Source organism: Heptranchias perlo, chromosome 25, assembly GCF_035084215.1.
Source record: "Heptranchias perlo isolate sHepPer1 chromosome 25, sHepPer1.hap1, whole genome shotgun sequence".
In the NCBI taxonomy this organism is placed as follows: Eukaryota; Metazoa; Chordata; class Chondrichthyes; order Hexanchiformes; family Hexanchidae; genus Heptranchias; species Heptranchias perlo.
Genome location: NC_090349.1, coordinates 25337232 through 25356066, shown reverse-complemented (window position 1 = coordinate 25356066; position 18835 = coordinate 25337232). Strand labels below are relative to the sequence as shown.

At 45.4% G+C, this 18835-nt stretch overlaps 1 protein-coding gene across 1 annotated transcript in view; it reads left to right on the top strand.

Moving 5' to 3' along the window:
• The window catches only part of mlxip (MLX interacting protein), an 84205-nt gene that overhangs the window by 53311 nt on the left and 12059 nt on the right, over positions 1-18835 (top strand). Inside the window, exons 11-14 of the mRNA XM_068005790.1 lie at positions 4249-4468; positions 6198-6319; positions 8444-8560; positions 10361-10488. Coding sequence (XP_067861891.1) covers positions 4249-4468; positions 6198-6319; positions 8444-8560; positions 10361-10488 — 587 coding nt within the window. The remainder of the gene's footprint in view (positions 1-4248; positions 4469-6197; positions 6320-8443; positions 8561-10360; positions 10489-18835) is intronic.

Here is an 18835-nt window from a genome sequence, read left to right as displayed (position 1 = left end):
GGAGCGGAGAAACTACGCCATGTTCTCCGCAGCCTTCAACATGTCATCGATGACGACGAATACCTAGCTAAGGCCATCCCCACGCCTCCACTACTCGCCTTCAAACAGCCACCCAACCTCAAACAGACCATCGTTCGCAGCAAATTACCCAGTTTTCAGGAGAACAGCGTCCACGACACCACACAACCCTGCCACGGCAACCTCTGCAAGACATGCCAGATCATCGACACGGATACCACCATCACACGAGAGGACACCACCCACCAGGTACATGGTTCATACTCCTGTGACTCGGCCAACGTTGTCTACCTCATACGTTGCAGGAAAGGATGCCCCGGAGCATGGTACATTGGCGAGACCATGCAGACACTGCGACAACGGATGAACGGACACCACGCAACAATCGCCAGACAGGAGGGTTCCCTCCCAGTCGGGGAACACTTTAGCAGTCAAGGACATTCAGCCACCGATCTTCGGGTAAGCGTTCTCCAAGGCGGCCTTCGAGACACACGACAACGCAAAATTGTCGAGCAGAAGTTGATAGCCAAGTTCCGCACCCATGAGGACGGCCTCAACTGGGATCTTGGGTTCACGTCACGCTACACGTAACCCCACCAGCAAGGAAAAAAAATTATCGGTTTTTAATATTCTCTCTCTCTCTCTCTCTCTCTCTGCCATTTGGGTCTCTTTCTCTCTGTCTGTGTAATCTGACACAATGTATATTCAGTGTACTGGGACGTACTGTTCTCTGTGGCTGGCCCGTTTGAACAACAACGACACCTTTTGATTGGTGTGATGGTGTCCCAGCCTAATATAAGATATGCGATTTGAGAATCTTTCACTCATTCACCTGACGAAGGGGATAATCTCCGAAAGCTTGTGATTTTAAAATAAAATTGATGGACTATAACCTGGTGTTGTAAGATTCCTTGCATTTGTGGAATAAAGCAGCTGACTGATTTGTGTCAAGCCTCATCTTACCTTGTGGCCAACTCAGTCCTCCATTGGGGCGATTGGAAAAAATGTAAATATGAAAGATCGAGTATCCTGTCTAGATCACAAGGATGATATTGTCACATCTCCAAGCTATGCTATTGTGCAAGTAGATATAGGACAGTGTGAGTAATTTTTTATAAAAGTAAGATGTTTTGAGCGACTAATGCCACTGAACCTGAAAAGGTATCTATACTAGACTTGAATTGCAACAATTGCCCATTAATTTCAAATCAGTGGGGGTGTTGCAGCATTACAAAGTCAAGAATTTTAATATATTGCTAGTGCATCTCCTGTGGGCTTGTTCACAGTTAATTGGAGAAAATTATATGACTTTTAGCTATGTTTGTTGTAATAGGCTGAGAGATTATAGTACCACCACTGAAGCAAGAAAGAATTACAAGGTGTTAGAATGGAAGTGCATGCAGATATGATTTAATATTAGTCGAGTTCCCATGGTGTTGCACATGGTAAGCTGAAGAATATGGTTTCTCTCTTATCTGCCTCTGCTATCTTCATATTTCTCTCTCTCTCTCTCTCTCTCTCTCTTGTTTTTGAATGTCTTTTCTCCCTCCTCCCAGCTTAATATACATTCTAGTTTCTAAAAGACATAACTACAAGAAGTGTGTAAACACACACATATAGCCTTTCTGTAATAAAGCATTTGAAAGTGTGTTCTTGTTTTTGAATATTATTTGAAGGAAAGCTGCTGACCAGAAAAATGTTAAAAGCTAAAGAAAAATATTCCACTTTATTGCAATTGTAATCCTTTAAAATCCTCATCGTCTACCATCCCCTAGCCCCACCCTGAGTTTCTCCCCAAGATATCCTCCCTAAGTCTCTGCACTGAGCGACGACTCATCCCCAGTGATTTCAATCTCAATCTCAGCTTCTCTTGCCCTCTTTCCTCAGAATTCACTGTCCTCCCTAAAGTTCTCCCTCCATGTAAATTTTCCTACAAATGGTTACAGTCACCCCCTCAACTTTACCATCTCCTGTAGCCTCTCTTTCCATGGTCTGTATCACAGACACAGCTATCTCTGATCACTTCCACACACCTCTATTCCCTTGCAACCCCACTTCCTTATGAATTCACCCCTGCGGGAAGAAAACTGTTTCCCAGCCACTTACAGCTACACTTTTCACTCCTTAATGTCTAGCCTTTGGCCTTCCATTCCTCACAATACTTCAGCAGCCATCCTTTTGCTCATCCATTTCCTCACCTCCACCTTTTGATGTCCTTGTCTGCAGCAAAACTTCTTCTATCTCTCATTGTGGTCCTTCCCTCCTGGTTTGGCATCTGTTTTTGTTCCCTCAAGTCCAATGGGCTTGAATGTATCTGGAGCACAACTTGTTTAGCCACTTAGCACTAATCTGGCAGGACTACATTAAGCACTATTGTGACTCACTCTTTGCCAAAATTGCCCGCTACACTAGGATCGTCCTGGAGAGCAAAGCTTCTTTTCTCCACTAACAACCATCTCCTTAACATAAGAACATAGGAAATAGGAGCAGGAGTAGGCTATACAGCCCCTCAAGCCTGCTCCACCATTCGATAAGATCATGGCTGAACTTCTACCTCAACTTTCCCACCTGATCCCCATGTCCCTTGATTGCATAGAATCCAAAAATCTATCGATCTCCGCCTTGAACGACGCAACGACTGAGCATCCACAGCCCTTGGGTAGAGAATTCCAAAGATTCACAACTCTGAGTGAAGAAATGCCTCCTCATCTCAATCCTAAATGGCCGACCCCTTATCCTGAAATTATGCCCCCTAGTTCTAGACTCTCCAGCCAGGGGAACCAGCCTCTCCGCATCTACCCTGTCGAGCCCTCTCAAAATCTTGTATGTTTCAACGAGACCCCCACTCATTCTTCTAAATCCCTCTCCCCTGCTGCCCCCCACCCTCACCTCTAACAACAAGTATGAGGAACTCATGAACTTCTTTCTTGCTAAGATTGAGACTATCCATTCAAGGGATATGGATCAAGAGTGGGAAAATTAAGTCGAGATACAGATCAGCTATGATCTGATTGAATGGCAGAACAGACTTGAGGGGCTGAATGGCCTACTTCTCAGTTCCTCTGCTGCTTCCTCTTGCCTGCTAAGCCAAGGTTTCACCCTGCCTGCATCTCTATGGACAACAAGAATTCTCATGTATCTTTTGCATTTATTTTAAAATGGAACTGTTATAGTGCAAGGGAAATAACTATCCTTCTGGGCTGGACAGTTTTGTAAGTTGTCAGCTCACATGCCATGATGCTAAAATAGACACTAATATTACTGTAATAAAACTACTGAAATGCCAGAACTAGCTTTATTAGCAGAATATTAACTCTAAATTTCAAAAATAAACATTTAATTTTTTTTTGAATAAAATTGTTTGAACACCAATTCTGTTGTTCCCATTTTCCTTTTTCTCCCCCTCTACTACCAATCTTTCTCCCACTTTTATTTTTTAAAAATTTCCACCTAATCTATTTTATCTATACTTTATTTCTCAGTTTTAAGAAAACTCAAAGCCCTTTAAACAAAAAGCAAAAAACTGCAGATGCTGAAAATCTAGAACACAAATGCCAGACATACTTGAGTCACTCAGCATCTGTGGAATGAACAGATGAGTTGAAGTTTCAAGTATAGACCTTTTGTCAGGCTAGTTCTGATGAAGGGTCTACACCAGACATACTAACTCATCAGTTCCCTCTCCAGATGTTGATTGACGTGAAGGCCCTTTACTTACCTGCTTTTCTCCTGTTTCTGTCCCACACCTAATGAGGGCACAAGCACCTTTTGAGAAGATTTTCTTCTTTGTTTTAAAAATAGGCTCCAATCAAAAGGCAGAGAAGTGATAATTGATATGGGACCATGTCAATCTCTGTATGTAAACATCAAAACAGAAAGAAGCCCTTGCACATAATGTAGTGCAGGATTTACTGATGGATGCTAATCATTTAATCCAGAAGAACTATCAATTAGGTAGAGGTTGTAGTAGTATTTGGATCATGTGTGTATCTTGTAAATATTTGTGAACAATTTAAGTATTGGAATAGGATATTTTTAACTCTTGGCCAGAGGCTTGTTTTAGCCCTAGCCTGCCTGGTCTTTAGGGATACAGAGCAGACATCTGCTTTATAGGACATTTGGCTATAACTTGGCCTGTTTCAAGTTTTCAGATTTTCAGAGAATATTATTGATCTTCACCAATATACATGTTTAAAGTTTAGCATATTTTAATGTCTTGTCTTCTTGTAGGCCACAGGTGTGACAGATTTCCATGGCAGTATTTTAGTTGGCCCAGCGCAACAACCAGGAGTGATGAGTACGTCACAGCAGACCTCACAACCTGCTAAGTCAGCCATATCGCAGTTGTTTGCTTCAAATACAGTCCAGAGTGCAGTCCGGTTACAGTCCAAAGCTGAACAAATCACACCTCTGACCTCAAACAAGCAGGCACCTTCACCCACACCTACAAGTAAGCAGTCAGAACCCAAAATTGTGTTTTGAATTTTTTTCAGTTATTTTTGTGATTTATTTTGGAGAGAGTTCAGGCATTTTCAGAAACTGTTGGTCAGTCAGTGAAATTTTAGGGAATATTTCATTCCGCATTTATGCATTGAACATGTTTACTCCAACAGAATTATGTAATATCCATGTATTTTTTTCTAATGATCTGGGTACTTTTCCCTATACAATTTTCAGGAGTAGAGAAGACCATTTGGTGTCCATTTGGGATGAGCAGATCAACTGCAGTGGTTTTTTCCAGTCTTGTACATTCCTATATTCATTTATGATCTATATTAAACCAAGCTAACAGTGAGCACCCTGACTCACTGACTAAATTCATTGCCCAGTGTGACAATAAACATTATAGACCAAGACATTCCCAAGTTTGAACCCTGGCCAGATTGAGTCAGCAGATCCCAGTGGGGGTGCTACAATTAGTCTCAATGTCCTAGGGGGCGGGGGGGGGGGGGGTGGTGGTGGTGGGAAGCAATCCCTCACCTGGAATATTGCCAGTATTCCTGTTCCAGATTACTAAACTTGGACATCCGCAACAAGAGGCACATTTGTGAATTTTGGCTGAAGATAAGATCAGGAATGGCTGCAATCCATCCTCACTTTCCCATCCCTATGGTGGAGTAGCATCCTGACGCTGTTTAGACTTATGCATGGAAGCTTATACATACAATGTATGTAAGGGGTGCTAATTTCCACTGAGCCATACTGCAATATGAATTGCTCCCTGGTTTGGGCGGGGGGAGAATAATATGATAATTATATGATATTTTTAATATGGTTGCTGAGACTTTTAAAGAGGTGATTACCCACATATTGTAACTATTGCTAGTGTGCTTAAGGGATTTTTGTTCTCGTGTTAACCTTGACTTAGTGATAGCACATTCTCATCTGAGTCGGATGGTCATGGATTCAAGTCCCACGCTAGAGGCTCGAGCAAATGGTCTAGCGTGACACTTCAGTCCAGCACTGAAGGAGTTCTGCACTGTTGGAGGAGCCAACATCTTGGATGAGAAGTTAAACTGAGGCCCCATCGGCCCCCTCAGGTGGGCATAAAAGATGCCATGGCACCATTCAAAGACGAGCAGGGGAGTTCTCCCGGTGCCCTGTCCAATATTTATCCCTCGATCAACATCAATAAAAGAGATTATCAGGTTATTTGTCTCATTGCTGTTTGTGGGAGCTTGCTGTGTGCAAATTGGCTGCTAAGCATCCCTACTTTCCACAGTGACTACACTTCAAAAAATACTTTGCCTATAAAACGCTTTGGGGCATCCTGAAGTCATGAAAGGCATGATATTAATGCAAGTTCTCTCCTTCCTTTCGAGGAGTTCTGCAGTTTTCAAGAAGCTGCAGCAAATAAATCTAAACATGTACTTCCAGTTAGAGATGTCCTGTGTCATACAAACACCTTTTGTAAAATGTTTCACTTCTTATTGGCTACATTTGGCCATAAGCTAATATGATCGAGCCTCTGTAAAATGTTCTCTTGAATTTTTTTTATCCTAGACTTTAGCATGTATTGATGGCTGAGCAATTGTTACTATTGAATGTTCTCATTAACTGATGAATAGTGGACAATAGTTTTAAAGGCATAGTGCTTAATATGTTAACATTTCTGTGTAATTTGTCAAAATAAATTAAGGGAATTTATATACAATTAGCTTTAACCTATTTTTCTTCAGGCCGGGAGCGACAGAATTCAGGTCAAGGATCGCCAGCAGCTTCAGAGAGAATCCCAAGCCCACAGTCTCCCGTAAACAGCTCTACAAAATCTAAATCAGACCAACCAGTCATGGCATTTAAGGTAACAACAGATTTTCTGAATCTTGTTGCCCTAATTTTTGAAGTAGCTTTTGTTCTTGTACCTCTCAGCCAAAAGTCTCCCCTCCTTAACTTACATGTACCTCAGTTTGGGGGATAGGCTGCAGAGCTGCCTCCAGACCTCTATGAAGCTGCTCTGTAAATGGGTTACTAGGAGGTGCATGAAAGATGTAGGATAACTGCTGCTTTATCCCTCTCCCTGTATGAATATGCGTGGCCTCTGCTTAGTGTCTCTTCACAACTGCAGTCCTGTTTTGGAAAACCCATGTTTGGGAAATCACCTGCAAGCTTGCATTGGAATTTTAATATGTGGCACTACTAGTCCACCTTCTTACTTAACTGAAATGAAGTTGTTTGCACTGAAGGAAGGGTTTATAGGAACTTCTTTCTATCATATTGGTGCACTGCTAGAAGTAACTTTTTAAAAATACAACAAATTTTTGATTTTTTTTTCTTTCTCCACGCACACACATGGACGTCTGCTATTTGTCCCTAATTTTCCTAGGTCAGCTCATTAGCATAACTTGGTGTCTATTCCGACGGGTGATTGCAGCTGAAAATTATGTGTAAGTGACATTTAAAGGGATGGATACAATTAAGGGAGAGTGTTGCAATCGGGAAACAGAAATTCTCAAAGCTTTAAAAGGCCTCTTAACCCATTGTCAGCCTTTGCCAAGATTGAAGAGACAGGGAACTAAGATGATAAAGGCAAAAATGAAGGGAAAAGAATCCAAGGTGAAGACGTGCATCTGTAGGCAAGTTACAGCACCTGATCTCCTGCTTGGCTGCTAAAATGGAGGTAGTGCTACATGAGGCACTAAAATACACTGTGGTCCTCTGTGCAGCTCCATGGCACCAACCCTATAGGCCAGTTTTGTGCCTAGATGGAAATGGAGCCATGTTTTAGCCACAGCGGGCCGTTACTGTCACTGGTAGTGTTTAGCCATATGCTGCATGGTGGTTTCAAGTGACCTTGTGGTAGATGACGCAGCTCTGCATTTGTCTCTCTGCGGACTCAGACCCTGACCGGCCTTAACGTGTCTTACTATGCTATCGGGTCTGTTGTCGCAACATCCTTTGGGAAGAAGGATCTCTAGTTGCAATAATCATTTAGCAAAGTATGATTTGTTCACCTCTGCTGGTGTTGGTGGGTGGGTGCAGAGCATCTCTTGTGACATCCTGACCTGCTTGGCATCCCGCTGCAGGTCCTCTTCTAAACAAATCAGGTTGGGGAATTTGCATTGGGAAACTCATTGGTGTGGGTTTGGTGGTAGGGGCAAAAAATAAATAATTGGCACAATGGCTCATGACAGTCTTAAGTACCAGCAGATAAATGAAACAAAAAAGAAGAAAGTTAAGAAATGGCCGAAATCTACTTACTTTTAATATTGCTGTGACCTGCCGTATACTTACTGCCATCTAGTAACCATGGATGCCCATTTCTCAAGGGTGTACTTTACATTGGATGTCTTGCATGCCTGAACATGGTGTACAAGACTAAATCTCCCAAATGAATGGTCCTTCGTATCAGAAAATGGGGCAGAGTTCTAGCAGAGCGGGATTGCTTGTTTTCTGCACCTGCCTGAATATTTGTCGGAAAATCCAGGTTACAAAATTACATTGTGATGGTAGAGCAAGGAGACATGCATATAAACTTATAAGAGAGAAATTCAGGACCGATGTCCAGAAACGCTTCATACAAAAAGCGATCCTTACCTAGATGGGCTTTTGAGTAGTGAGGGCAAAAATTTTGGAATTATTCACGAAAGCTAGAATCTGAATGGATAAGCTAATAGACTAAATGACCTCCTTCATCTGTACATTTTTCAGTGCCTGATGCGTTCCAGGCAAGACTCTCAATCCTACTATTCCATAGCCACGTGTTCACAAATTAACGTATTCTGTCACTGGAGGCTTTCTTCTCTTTTCTTGCAAAGTTAGCACATCACAGGTGAGCCCGATCCTGTCCTGTGATGTCCATATGTGTGCAGTTCCAGTAGGTCCAGTGATCTGGAGTGTGGACCATGGCTTTTTTTTTGTCTAATGACTGAGAATATGTTATAATATAGTTGTAGTAAATAATCTTTTTATTAATATTTTACAACAGAGTCGGAGAATGACCCATATTTCAGCAGAACAGAAGAGGCGATTTAACATCAAAATGGGTTTTGACACTCTTCACAGTCTGGTGACCACTTTAAAATCCCAGTCTAATGCAAAACCGGTAGGTTGGTTGACTAATTTCATATCTCTCTTCAGGTGCTTGTTTGTAGATAAGACATGATTGTTTGAAAGCCAGAGTTTGTGTATGGTAAATATTTCAGTAACTGATCAAATCTGGATCATTGGAATTTAAAACTTAAGAGCCGGACGGGTAGAGTGAAAATATTTTCATTGGGTCAAATAAGCAACTTAAGCATACTAATTTGATGAAATATAGATCGGCAGTGATCCCACAGAAATGTACCCAAAAGGCAGTTTCAACCAATCACGTTGCTGCATTTGCTTTCTGAAATGGTTCCTGCTGCCATTTTTGTTTCTAACCCATCTATATATGTATAAAAACTTTGCAAGACAACAAGAACATCAAAAAATTTATATTGCTGGGGAGGATACTAAACTTATCTATAAAGTCAGCTGTTGTATGCTAGAAATGTTTTTGTTGTCGGTTGACAAAAATGTTGGCCAGGGCACTGAGTGCTCTCTGCTTTTTGAATAGTGGCTTAAGATCTTTAAAACTTACCTGAATCACAGGAACAGGCAGAAAGTCCCTCAGTACTGCACTAGAGCCTAGATTGTGTGCTCAAATCATGAAGTACGGCTTAAATCCGTAACCTTCTGATTCAGAGGCAAGTATTCTGCTAACTGATCCAAAAAGATTATATTGTACTGCAAGCAGCAATTTTGTGAACCATTGCAGTTGGTTAATTCATTCAATACAGCAATTAAATACTCAATTTTTCAAGACATTTTATTTATCCTGTCAGATGCCTTTATTGAAATTATATGGCAATTTTTGGCCCATATGCTTCTGACTGACATTTAGTAAATTTATAAATTTTGTAAATTTGAACATTGTACTAACTTTATTTTCAATGATTAGAACTTGCAGTAGATACAATAGAATGTTCAGATTGTAACTATTACAATCCCAGAGAATCTGAATTTTTTTGCCAGTTGATCAAGTTTGTGGATTATGGCAGAGGTGTCCAATTGTTTTTGGAGCAGGAAGCCAGAGCCACATGGCACAACCAATGAGTCCCCACATAGGAATCGCAGGTGCTGAACCGCCACCCCCCACCCCTTCCCTCCTTACCACACTAGAAATCCCAGCTCCTTCCCCTTCGATGCTAGGAATCCAACTGGCTGTATGACAAAAGAAAATCCAAGCCCAACTGTGCAGTAAAGGTCTACCCACTCATCCCAAGTCTCTGTATCCCACTTACTGCTTTGCTCTTCCTGGTCTGGTCTGTAAACATCTGCTCCTTGCTGCTTTTTTGTTTACCCACAGTTGTAAAAGTGGAAGCTCTTTCAGCCTATTTAAACTTCAGGCCTGGAAACTGCTTCATGATTAGTGCAAAAGTGCCGATCCCTCATTGGTCCAACTGCACAAATCATGACTTGGCTTTTCTAACCCATAAAGTCTGGGCATTTGATCAGCTCTGTATGCAAACAGAAGAAAGTAACTGCAGGCTGGATTTGGTCCAAAGGCAATGTCTTTCACCGTACAGAGTTATGGAAATATAACTGGAAAGTGATTAGGCACCAAGAGATTATGGGAATGAGCAAAACAGTTGATATCAGGATGAAGATAAAGAGCATTGATATTGAAACAAAGGAAGTGCAAGCAAGGGGGCAAAAATTAGGAAAATGTGTTAAACGGAGAAAATGAAACTGGAAGGAGGGGAAGACTGAAGGAAAAAGAGATTCTGATTGGATAAAAAAAATTATAATTACACAGTTCTCAGGACTGGTATTAATCCAGCTTGTACTTTAACCAGATGCTTTTGAATCCGTTTTGTAGATTAGCAATGCAGCCACACTGCAGAAAACTGTGGAATACATAGCAAAACTACAGCAGGAGAGGACACAGATGCAGGATGAAGCAAAACGTCTCAGGGAAGAAATTGAGGAACTTAATGCATTAATCAAGTGGGTAAACATGTTTTGCTGGATGTTTTTTTTAAAAAAAAATTTCCAACATTGTTCTAGTGCAATTCTGTATCATGGCTGAGTACAATATAATTTTTCTTTGCAAGCATTAACACACCGAAAGTGGTTAAAATACGACAAGAGCTTTGTGCCTTTTCCCCAACTGCTTTATTTCAAGCATCAGGTTAAAATGTAGTTTAGATGATGGAGTGCAGGATTCCTCTAATTGCAATTGCCCCTTACAACATGGTGTGTCTAGTGTGTTTTATAAGTCTTTAGGATAGTATTTATATGGTGTGCTGTTGACCTCAGCACTAGAAAAAGCTTGCAGTATCAATTTTCTTTTTTGTCTTCAGTTTGTTGTTAAACTTGAGCTGATGCAAGGCTGACCTCCTGAGATACATTATTGTCTCCGAACCCTAGGTGCTCTAGCTTCCTTTGAAACTATAAGCACTGCTGCACATGTGTTCTTGTACAGTGGTTTGGAGGAAGCTGCAGCGCCCATTGTGTACAGCTAGCCTAACCTCACTGGTGCATGTTCTGTAAGGGTTTTTTTTTACTGTTTCTCGGGCTTATTATAGGTCAGCCAGTTATGTTTTTCCTGAGCTGCCCTGCCCGCAGTGCGGTTGCGAATCGCTTTCCCCTTCCTGATTCTGAGCTGAGGACTTATCGGGCGGTAACAAAAGACAGACGAACAGACCAGTGGATTGGTACAAGGAAAACCAATGTTTATTAATAAGAAAACTAAAAACTACAAGGTAAACAGTATTATACAGAAGATAAAGAAATCGCTATAGATACAATACAGTCTTACACTTAACGGGGTGGAAGAAACGGACACATCGAGGGAAAATTCTAAAATCACAAGTTTAGCAATCCCCTTTAACCCCCACCCTTACGCCTATGCTAGGTTGTCTTGTGGTGGCCAGAAAATTAATGCTCACCGGTAAAACCGATGAAAAGGCCTGGCCTCTGATGCCCTGCTGCTGCCGTCGACAGGTGTTTGCGAGGTTTACTGGATGGCCTTCCTTCTTAGCTGCTAGCAGGCAGCAGGACCCCGAGCCAGGAGGCGAAGAGAGAGAGAGAGATACTGGGAAGCTCCCAGTTATACCCTCCTGGTAACAGGTTTGTTTTTCGTACCTCATCAGCTTGCTTCATTGTTCGATTTAAGCACGAAAACGTAAGACAAAGGCTCTGGCCCATTTACATGATGGCCGGTTCCTGTATTGATGAGTTCCATAACTGCTTTAAGACAAAGGACCTCAATCTCTGGCCCATTTACATAATGGCCGGTTCCTGTACTGATCTGTTCCATAACTGTTTTCCATTGTTCCGAATGTACCTTGATGGTTCACCTTTTGTCCTGGGATTTCTCCTGCTCGAATTTTGATGTGTAGGCCGGCCATGTTGATGGCTTGCCTCAGGGCTTGACTGCAACTGCATTGTTTAAAGAAACCTGTCTGAAACACGAAACCTGCCATGTGTCTGACCGCAGCCATTTTGAAAGACCCTGGATTTTTTAAAACACAGTCACACCAGGGTTTCTTTAATAACTCCAATAAATCTTCGGGGGGGGGAACATGTGAAATTTTGCGAATCCCTTCACTCCCCCCTGTGGATACTTAAACTTGCTTGAAGTGTCCATGCAAGGTGAGCAAAATTTCTGACCGTCGCAAACAACCCTCCCCTTTATTTACCTATCCCTAATCCCTCGACATATACAATTCCTTACTTGGAGAGAACCCCATTGTATGGCAGGCATTCGGATAGAAAACAAGGTTAAATTACAACAATCCCAGCACGGAGGGATCCAAATACCCCTGCACCACTTGGGATGAAACAGTATTTCGCATACTATACAACACAACGATGAACAATCTTTATTCAAAACAACATCAAAACGAAAACTTACTTTATTGAAAACAACAAACGGAAGGGACCATCTTTATTAAAATAATGAAACAGGCTGCCATCACTCGCAAGGGATGCGTCCCCGAACTCACGCGGGTGTTTCGTCTATCCGAGCATACTGGTCCTTCCATACCCTTTGTGTTGTAACTACTACCTCGAGACCCCTATTCCTACACTGGACGCAAACCAGGTAGAGGACGATCCCGAGCTGACAGATTACTAGCACGTGTGATGCCAGACGAATCCAGGAGGGGACCTCTATATTCTCAAAGATGTCCCACCAGGGTGGGGTCGTAATACTCAGAATATCGGCCCCTATCTGGACAGTCTTCTGTTCCAGCGTGTAAAAGTGTTTTTGGGACACCCCTACTGCTTTTAATAATTTAACGAGGTGTTCTGGGAGAGGGGGGTTCTGGTAGCCGAAGTGGGCTACATACTTTTGGAGGTTGGTGAAATTCTCTTTCACAGTGAGGTGAATAGTGGATGGTTCAGGGATGGGGACAATTCGTATCTGTGCCACTTGAACTTCTGCCTCTGGTTTAAAGCAGAAACTGCTGTCACTCACCGCGCACCAGCTGTGTTGACCATGTTGGTAGTGAGACGCTGCTGTGGTGATGCAATATGTCCCACCTATATACGCCACCTGTGGGGGAACATGGCCTTGTGCCATGGCTTCCATGGAGCAGTTTATAGGCTTCGCGTCAGCAGCTCTGAACCCGCACTGCGGTTTTGAATAGGTGTTCAAGTGCTGGGGACACAGGATTATGTGTGATCCCCGGCTCTGGCACCCAGAGAGGTCAGTACCTGTCATAGCGTGCTCCCACTTTGACGTAGGGCGGGACCGCTGTGAAACGAACGTATGCACCCCCCTGAATGACACCAATGTTCTCCACCCTGTCTTTAATTGCGTTTTTAAACCATTAATCTGGGTCTGCAGCTCGATGTCATCTAAGCTGTTGATGAAAGAAGACCCTGTGTTAAAACCAGTTAAGACATCGTTAAAAACACCCCTTCTTTGTCTCCCAATCCTGTCCAAAAACTCGTGGGTGTATAGTCTGGTTCTGTCACCGTCTGAAAAATCAAACTGATAAAATTTAACATCTGGCCGGGCCCCATATAGGCTGCCTGGCTCGGGTGAAGTGTGAGCGGGTCCCTCGACCTCGGCTCACGTAGACAATACTGGAACGGTTCCATCTTAAAATTACATTACGGTTCCACACCTTATAATAAACCTATACATCTTAACTTAAAACTACAAACTTAACTGCTAAAGTTATGTACATCCGCCGCCCGTCTCCGAGCGGCCAGCTCAAATTCTGTCAGGACTGCTGCAGGCTGCTCCCTGCGGCGTGGCTGTACTGACCTTTACTTCCGGTCCCTCACAGCCCGCGACTGCTGGCTGAGGACCTTTGTCTTTCGACTTAACTTTAACGCGGGAGGTAGCCCTTTTAAACTGGGGAGCCGGCGACCATTTCTTCCTAGGCTGGGGTGTCCGAGGGGACCTCCTAGGAAGTGCAGTTGGTGGGGCTACCCTGGCGAGCGGACCCTTGCTGTGGGTCGCAGTCCTCGCTGGCTGGGGGCTTTTCCCCTGTGGCTCCTCCCTTCCCAAGTCTGAGCTGGGGACAGGCAACCCCTTGCTGCCTGCTGCCTGTTGCTGAGAGTCTTCCTCTCCAGGTTCAAAACCTGGGTCGGGGGCGGGGCTACCTGCCTCGGGCTCCTCCTCCCCACCTAAGTCCCAGAAGAGAGGGGGAGTGGTATTGATAGGGGTCTGGGTGACTCCTCCCCTGATGCACGTGACTGCGCCTGCATGTGCTGCCTGTGAGCTGTGAGCTGGGACCTGCTGGGAGCTGGGGATTTCTAACCTCGGGTTGGATCCCAGCTGCCTGCTTTTTCGCCTCCACAGTACTGGGGACCGGTAGCTGTTGGACCGCTTCCCTCCTAGTCTTGTCTATGGCTCGTTCCTCTGCGCGGACGGTCAGGCTCAGGAATTTAACCTCCTGCTGACCGATCTGCGCTTTCTCTGGGTTCACTTTAAAACCTTTACTGTGCAGCAGCTCCAGCAATTCAGCCAGTAGCGGGCCATGCTCCCCCACTGAGTCGGTAAACAAGAGCAGGTCGTCTACATACTGCACCAATTGCCTGGGCTGGCTAAATTCCTTTAAACTACTCGCCATGCACTGGTGAAAGATGCTGGGGCTGTTATGAAAACCTTGCGGCAAACAGTTCCAAGTATACTGTTGCCCTTTAAAAGTAAAAGCGAACTTATACTGGTCTTCCCTCCTTAAGGGGATCGACCAAAACCCATTCGAAATATCCAGCACCGTGAACGTAGTCGCGGATGCTGGAATGCTTCCGATGAGGTCGGCAACTGCTGCCACTGTGGGGGCACTCGCGGGGATATTGCTGTTGAGCACCCGATAGTCCACCGTGGCTCTCCATGAATTGTCCGGTTTCTTGACCGGCCAAAGCAGAGAGTTAACATGGGTGGCTATGGGCTTCAGCACTCCCTGCTGCACCAACGAAGATATGGCCATTTCCATATCTGGCTCTGCTTCTCTAGGAAAGTTATACTGCTTCTGGGGCCGGGCCATGGGGTCTCCGTCTACCCTGACCTCAAACCCGGTGACCCTCCCACAGTCGTGTTTGTGCGTGGCGAACGCAGCCATGCGAGCCTGCACGACTGCTTTAAATTCCTCCGGGACACCCTCCACCATGAGCCCGAGGTCATAACCTCCTTTCGGCTTCACAGTACACAGGGTTCCCTTCCCTTCTTTTCCTGGGATAACTACCATGCCATTCTCCTCACCCGTGTTGGCTCCCCAAAGGCAATGGTTGCGGAGATCCACGAGGATCCCGTGGCCCACGATGAAGTCGGCCCCTAGGATCCCCTTTCCTCCCTCCGCTTCCCACCTCGCCAGGATACACGTCCACTTGGTTTGGAGTGGGCCCAGGCGGACTGAGAGCGGCTTGGAGAAGGCTCCCGCCTGTTCCTTGCCGGTGAACCCCGATAGAACGTATGGAACTCCGCTAGACAGAGGTGAGGTGGTGGGATTAGCTGCGTTGATCACTGTACATGATGCCCCCGTATCCAGCAGATAAGTCCCTTTAACCTTCTCTACCTCCATCTGCACGAGCGGTCTCTTCCATCCATCATACCTGAGAGCACACAGGTAGACAGGCTGTGCGGGCTCTAGTCATAGCGGGGCATCGTCAGAGGGGGCTGAGGGAGCTACCACACCGGTAGTGGCTGCTATTTTTCCCTGGCTGGCCATAAAAGATCGCATGGCCTCAAAAAAATGACTCCATGGCAGCGGGGGCAATTCCTGTCTCTGCCTCCCCCGTCGCTGCCTTTTGCGCTGGTGCGGTGGGATTCTTTCCCTTGGTATCCTTCCAGGGGTTTTTACAATCTTTGCGCCAGTGGCCATCCTTCCCGCACCCATAGCAGTTTAACTTAGCCTGGGCGGGACGATTCCCTTCCTGGTGCCATTCCCTTTTATGCTGGGCCCCTGGTTTAACGTCGTGGACTTTCCCCTTGGGTTGGGGCGTCTCGATACCCCTGATATTTTTAAATGCTATCGTGAGCTGGCAGATCACCGTTTCCTCGGTGGTCTGGGGGCTACGGGGGTCAAACCAGGCAGCAGCTCGAGTTCAAATTTGGGGCAGGCAGTTTGCCATGAGACAGTGGAGCCAGTGGGCCGATTGATCTCTGTCCAGGAATGCCCGCCCTGGCATTCCCGGGCATGTGCTCCGGTAGACTGGCCACAGCCTGTCTGCGAAAGCCTGTGGGGACTCCCCGGGAAGCTGTACCGTTTTCTCCACCCGGGCGAACGGACTCCCATCATTTAGTCCCATGGCCTCCAATATCTCATCCCTTAACTCCTTGTAATCTTTCTGCCCCCTTTTGCACTCATCTGATAAGGTTTGGAGGAGGTCACCACCCAGAGAAAACAGCAGCATTTTTGCTTGTTCTGCTTCATCGCAGTCATTAACGCACGCTGCCTGCTCTATCTCACGGAAGTGTAGAGAGGGGTCTCCCCTCACTGTAGGCTTAGGGATATGGCTAACCATGGCCCTGAGCTGTGGGGTGCCATGCGGCACTACAAACTGGTTCTGGATGGCCCCTAGGTCCTCGCCATCGGCGGGCGGGCCGTACCTCCGTTGTCGGAGGGGGTACACTGGTCCTGGTCCTGGTCTATCTACCAGGGCTTGCTGGGTCTCCCCTAATGCTTCATCCTCCACCCCCCCTTGCTGCCAGACCTCCTGAAAACTCGGGGCTATGGGTGGTGGCCATGGAGCCTCTGGTTCCCTAACCAGTGTTGTTCTGGGAGCTGCCTGTGGGACTTCCCTGCTTGGGTTGCCGGTAAAATCCGACTGGCCCGCCTTCGGGCTAAGGAGGCATACCATGCCCTTCGCCCTCGCTAAGGCCATGCCCAAACGTTCTATTTCTTGCCTGCAGGGGCCATGATCTGCGTCTTCAAACCCCTGGGCGCAGGCCAGTTATATGCTGCCTTTACCTCGCCTACTTTCTCCTCCTGCTCTTTTAATTTTTGCGTGAGGCTGTGGATCTTATCCGTTAACATAACCTCACTGCCTCTCGCCTCTCTGACCTGGTATTCCAGGTGTTCCATTCTACCTCTAGTGCTACTTTTGAGCTCAGCGATCTGGTATTCCAGGCGCTCTACCTTTGCCTGGTGGTCCCTTGCCATTTGCGCCCTTTCTTGGCTTATTGCCTGGAGCGCCGCTACCCCTTTCTCTTCGGCTGCTGTCTTTTCCTGCAGCTCTCGGGTCAACTGCTTAATCTTGGCTGCTCGTGCTGCTACAGCACAGTCTAGTACTAAGACCTGCTTTTTAAAACACGAGCCAGACCGCCTTCTCAATACCTTTCTTATACTGTTTACTTGCTGTCCACTGGATGGCTGCATCTATGGGTCGCTCGGCCTTTAACATATCGCCCACCCACTTTTTCGCGATATTTACCTTGCCGCACACATAGGCAGACAACCTTTCCTCCATTGCGGATTCCTCCTTCGCACCACTGTCTGCCTTGTTACACACTTTCGCCTCAGTTCCTACCTGGCTCGCCATTTCTGTAAGGGTTTTTTTTCTGTTTCTCGGGCTTATTATAGGTCAGCCAGTATTGTTTTTCCTGAGCTGCCCTGCCCGCAGTGCGGTTGCGAATCGCTTTCCCCTTCCTGATTCTGAGCTGAGGACTTATCGGGCAGTAACAAAGACAGACGAACAGACCAGTGGATTGGTACAAGGAAAACCAATGTTTATTAATAAGAAAACTAAAAACTACAAGGTAAACAGTATTATACAGAAGATAAAGAAATCGCTATAGATACAATACAGTCTTACACTTAACGGGGTGGAAGAAACGGACACATCGAGGGAAAATTCTAAAATCACAAGTTTAGCAATCCCCTTTAACCCCCACCCTTACGCCTATGCTAGGTTGTCTTGTGGCGGCCAGAAAATTAATGCTCACCGGTGAAACCGATGAAAAGGCCTGGCCTCTGATGCCCTGCTGCTGCCGTCGACAGGTGTTTGCGAGGTTTACTGGATGGCCTTCCTTCTTAGCTGCTAGCAGGCAGCAGGACCCCGAGCCAGGAGGCGAAGAGAAAGAGAGAGATACTGGGAAGCTCCCAGTTATACCCTCCTGGTAACAGGTTTGTTTTTCGTACCTCATCAGCTTGCTTCATTGTTCGATTTAAGCACGAAAACGTAAGACAAAGGACCCCATCTCTGGCCCATTTACATGATGGCCGGTTCCTGTATTGATGAGTTCCATAACTGCTTTAAGACAAAGGACCTCAATCTCTGGCCCATTTACATAATGGCCGGTTCCTGTACTGATCTGTTCCATAACTGTTTTCCATTGTTCCGAATGTACCTTGATGGTTCACCTTTTGTCCTGGGATTTCTCCTGCTCGAATTTTGATGTGTAGGCCGGCTATGTTGATGGCTTGCCTCAGGGCTTGACTGCAACTGCATTGTTTAAAGAAACCTGTCTGAAACACGAAGCCTGCCATGTGTCTGACCGCAGCCATTTTGAAAGACCCTGGATTTTTTAAAACACAGTCACACCAGGGTTTCTTTAATAACTCCAATAAATCTTCGGGGGGGGAAACATGTGAAATTTTGCGAATCCCTTCAGTTCTATGTACTGGCAGATGTCAGTTTCTGCCCTGTCCTCTTCTGAATGTGTTGACTCCACTGGTAACTCACTCGAGACTCTCAGCAGTCAAGCCTGGTCCTCAACTGAGGTGTACAGGTGCACTTCTAGAAGGAGCCATTGGATAACAAGTAGGAAGCTGAACCCAGGCTAATTTTGTCGATTCATAACCCAGGGGTGAAGAACTACTATCTGACCCCTATCCCTGTCCTGGCTGAGGTCAGCCAACTTTGCACAGACTGGAGTTTGAGCCTGGGACTT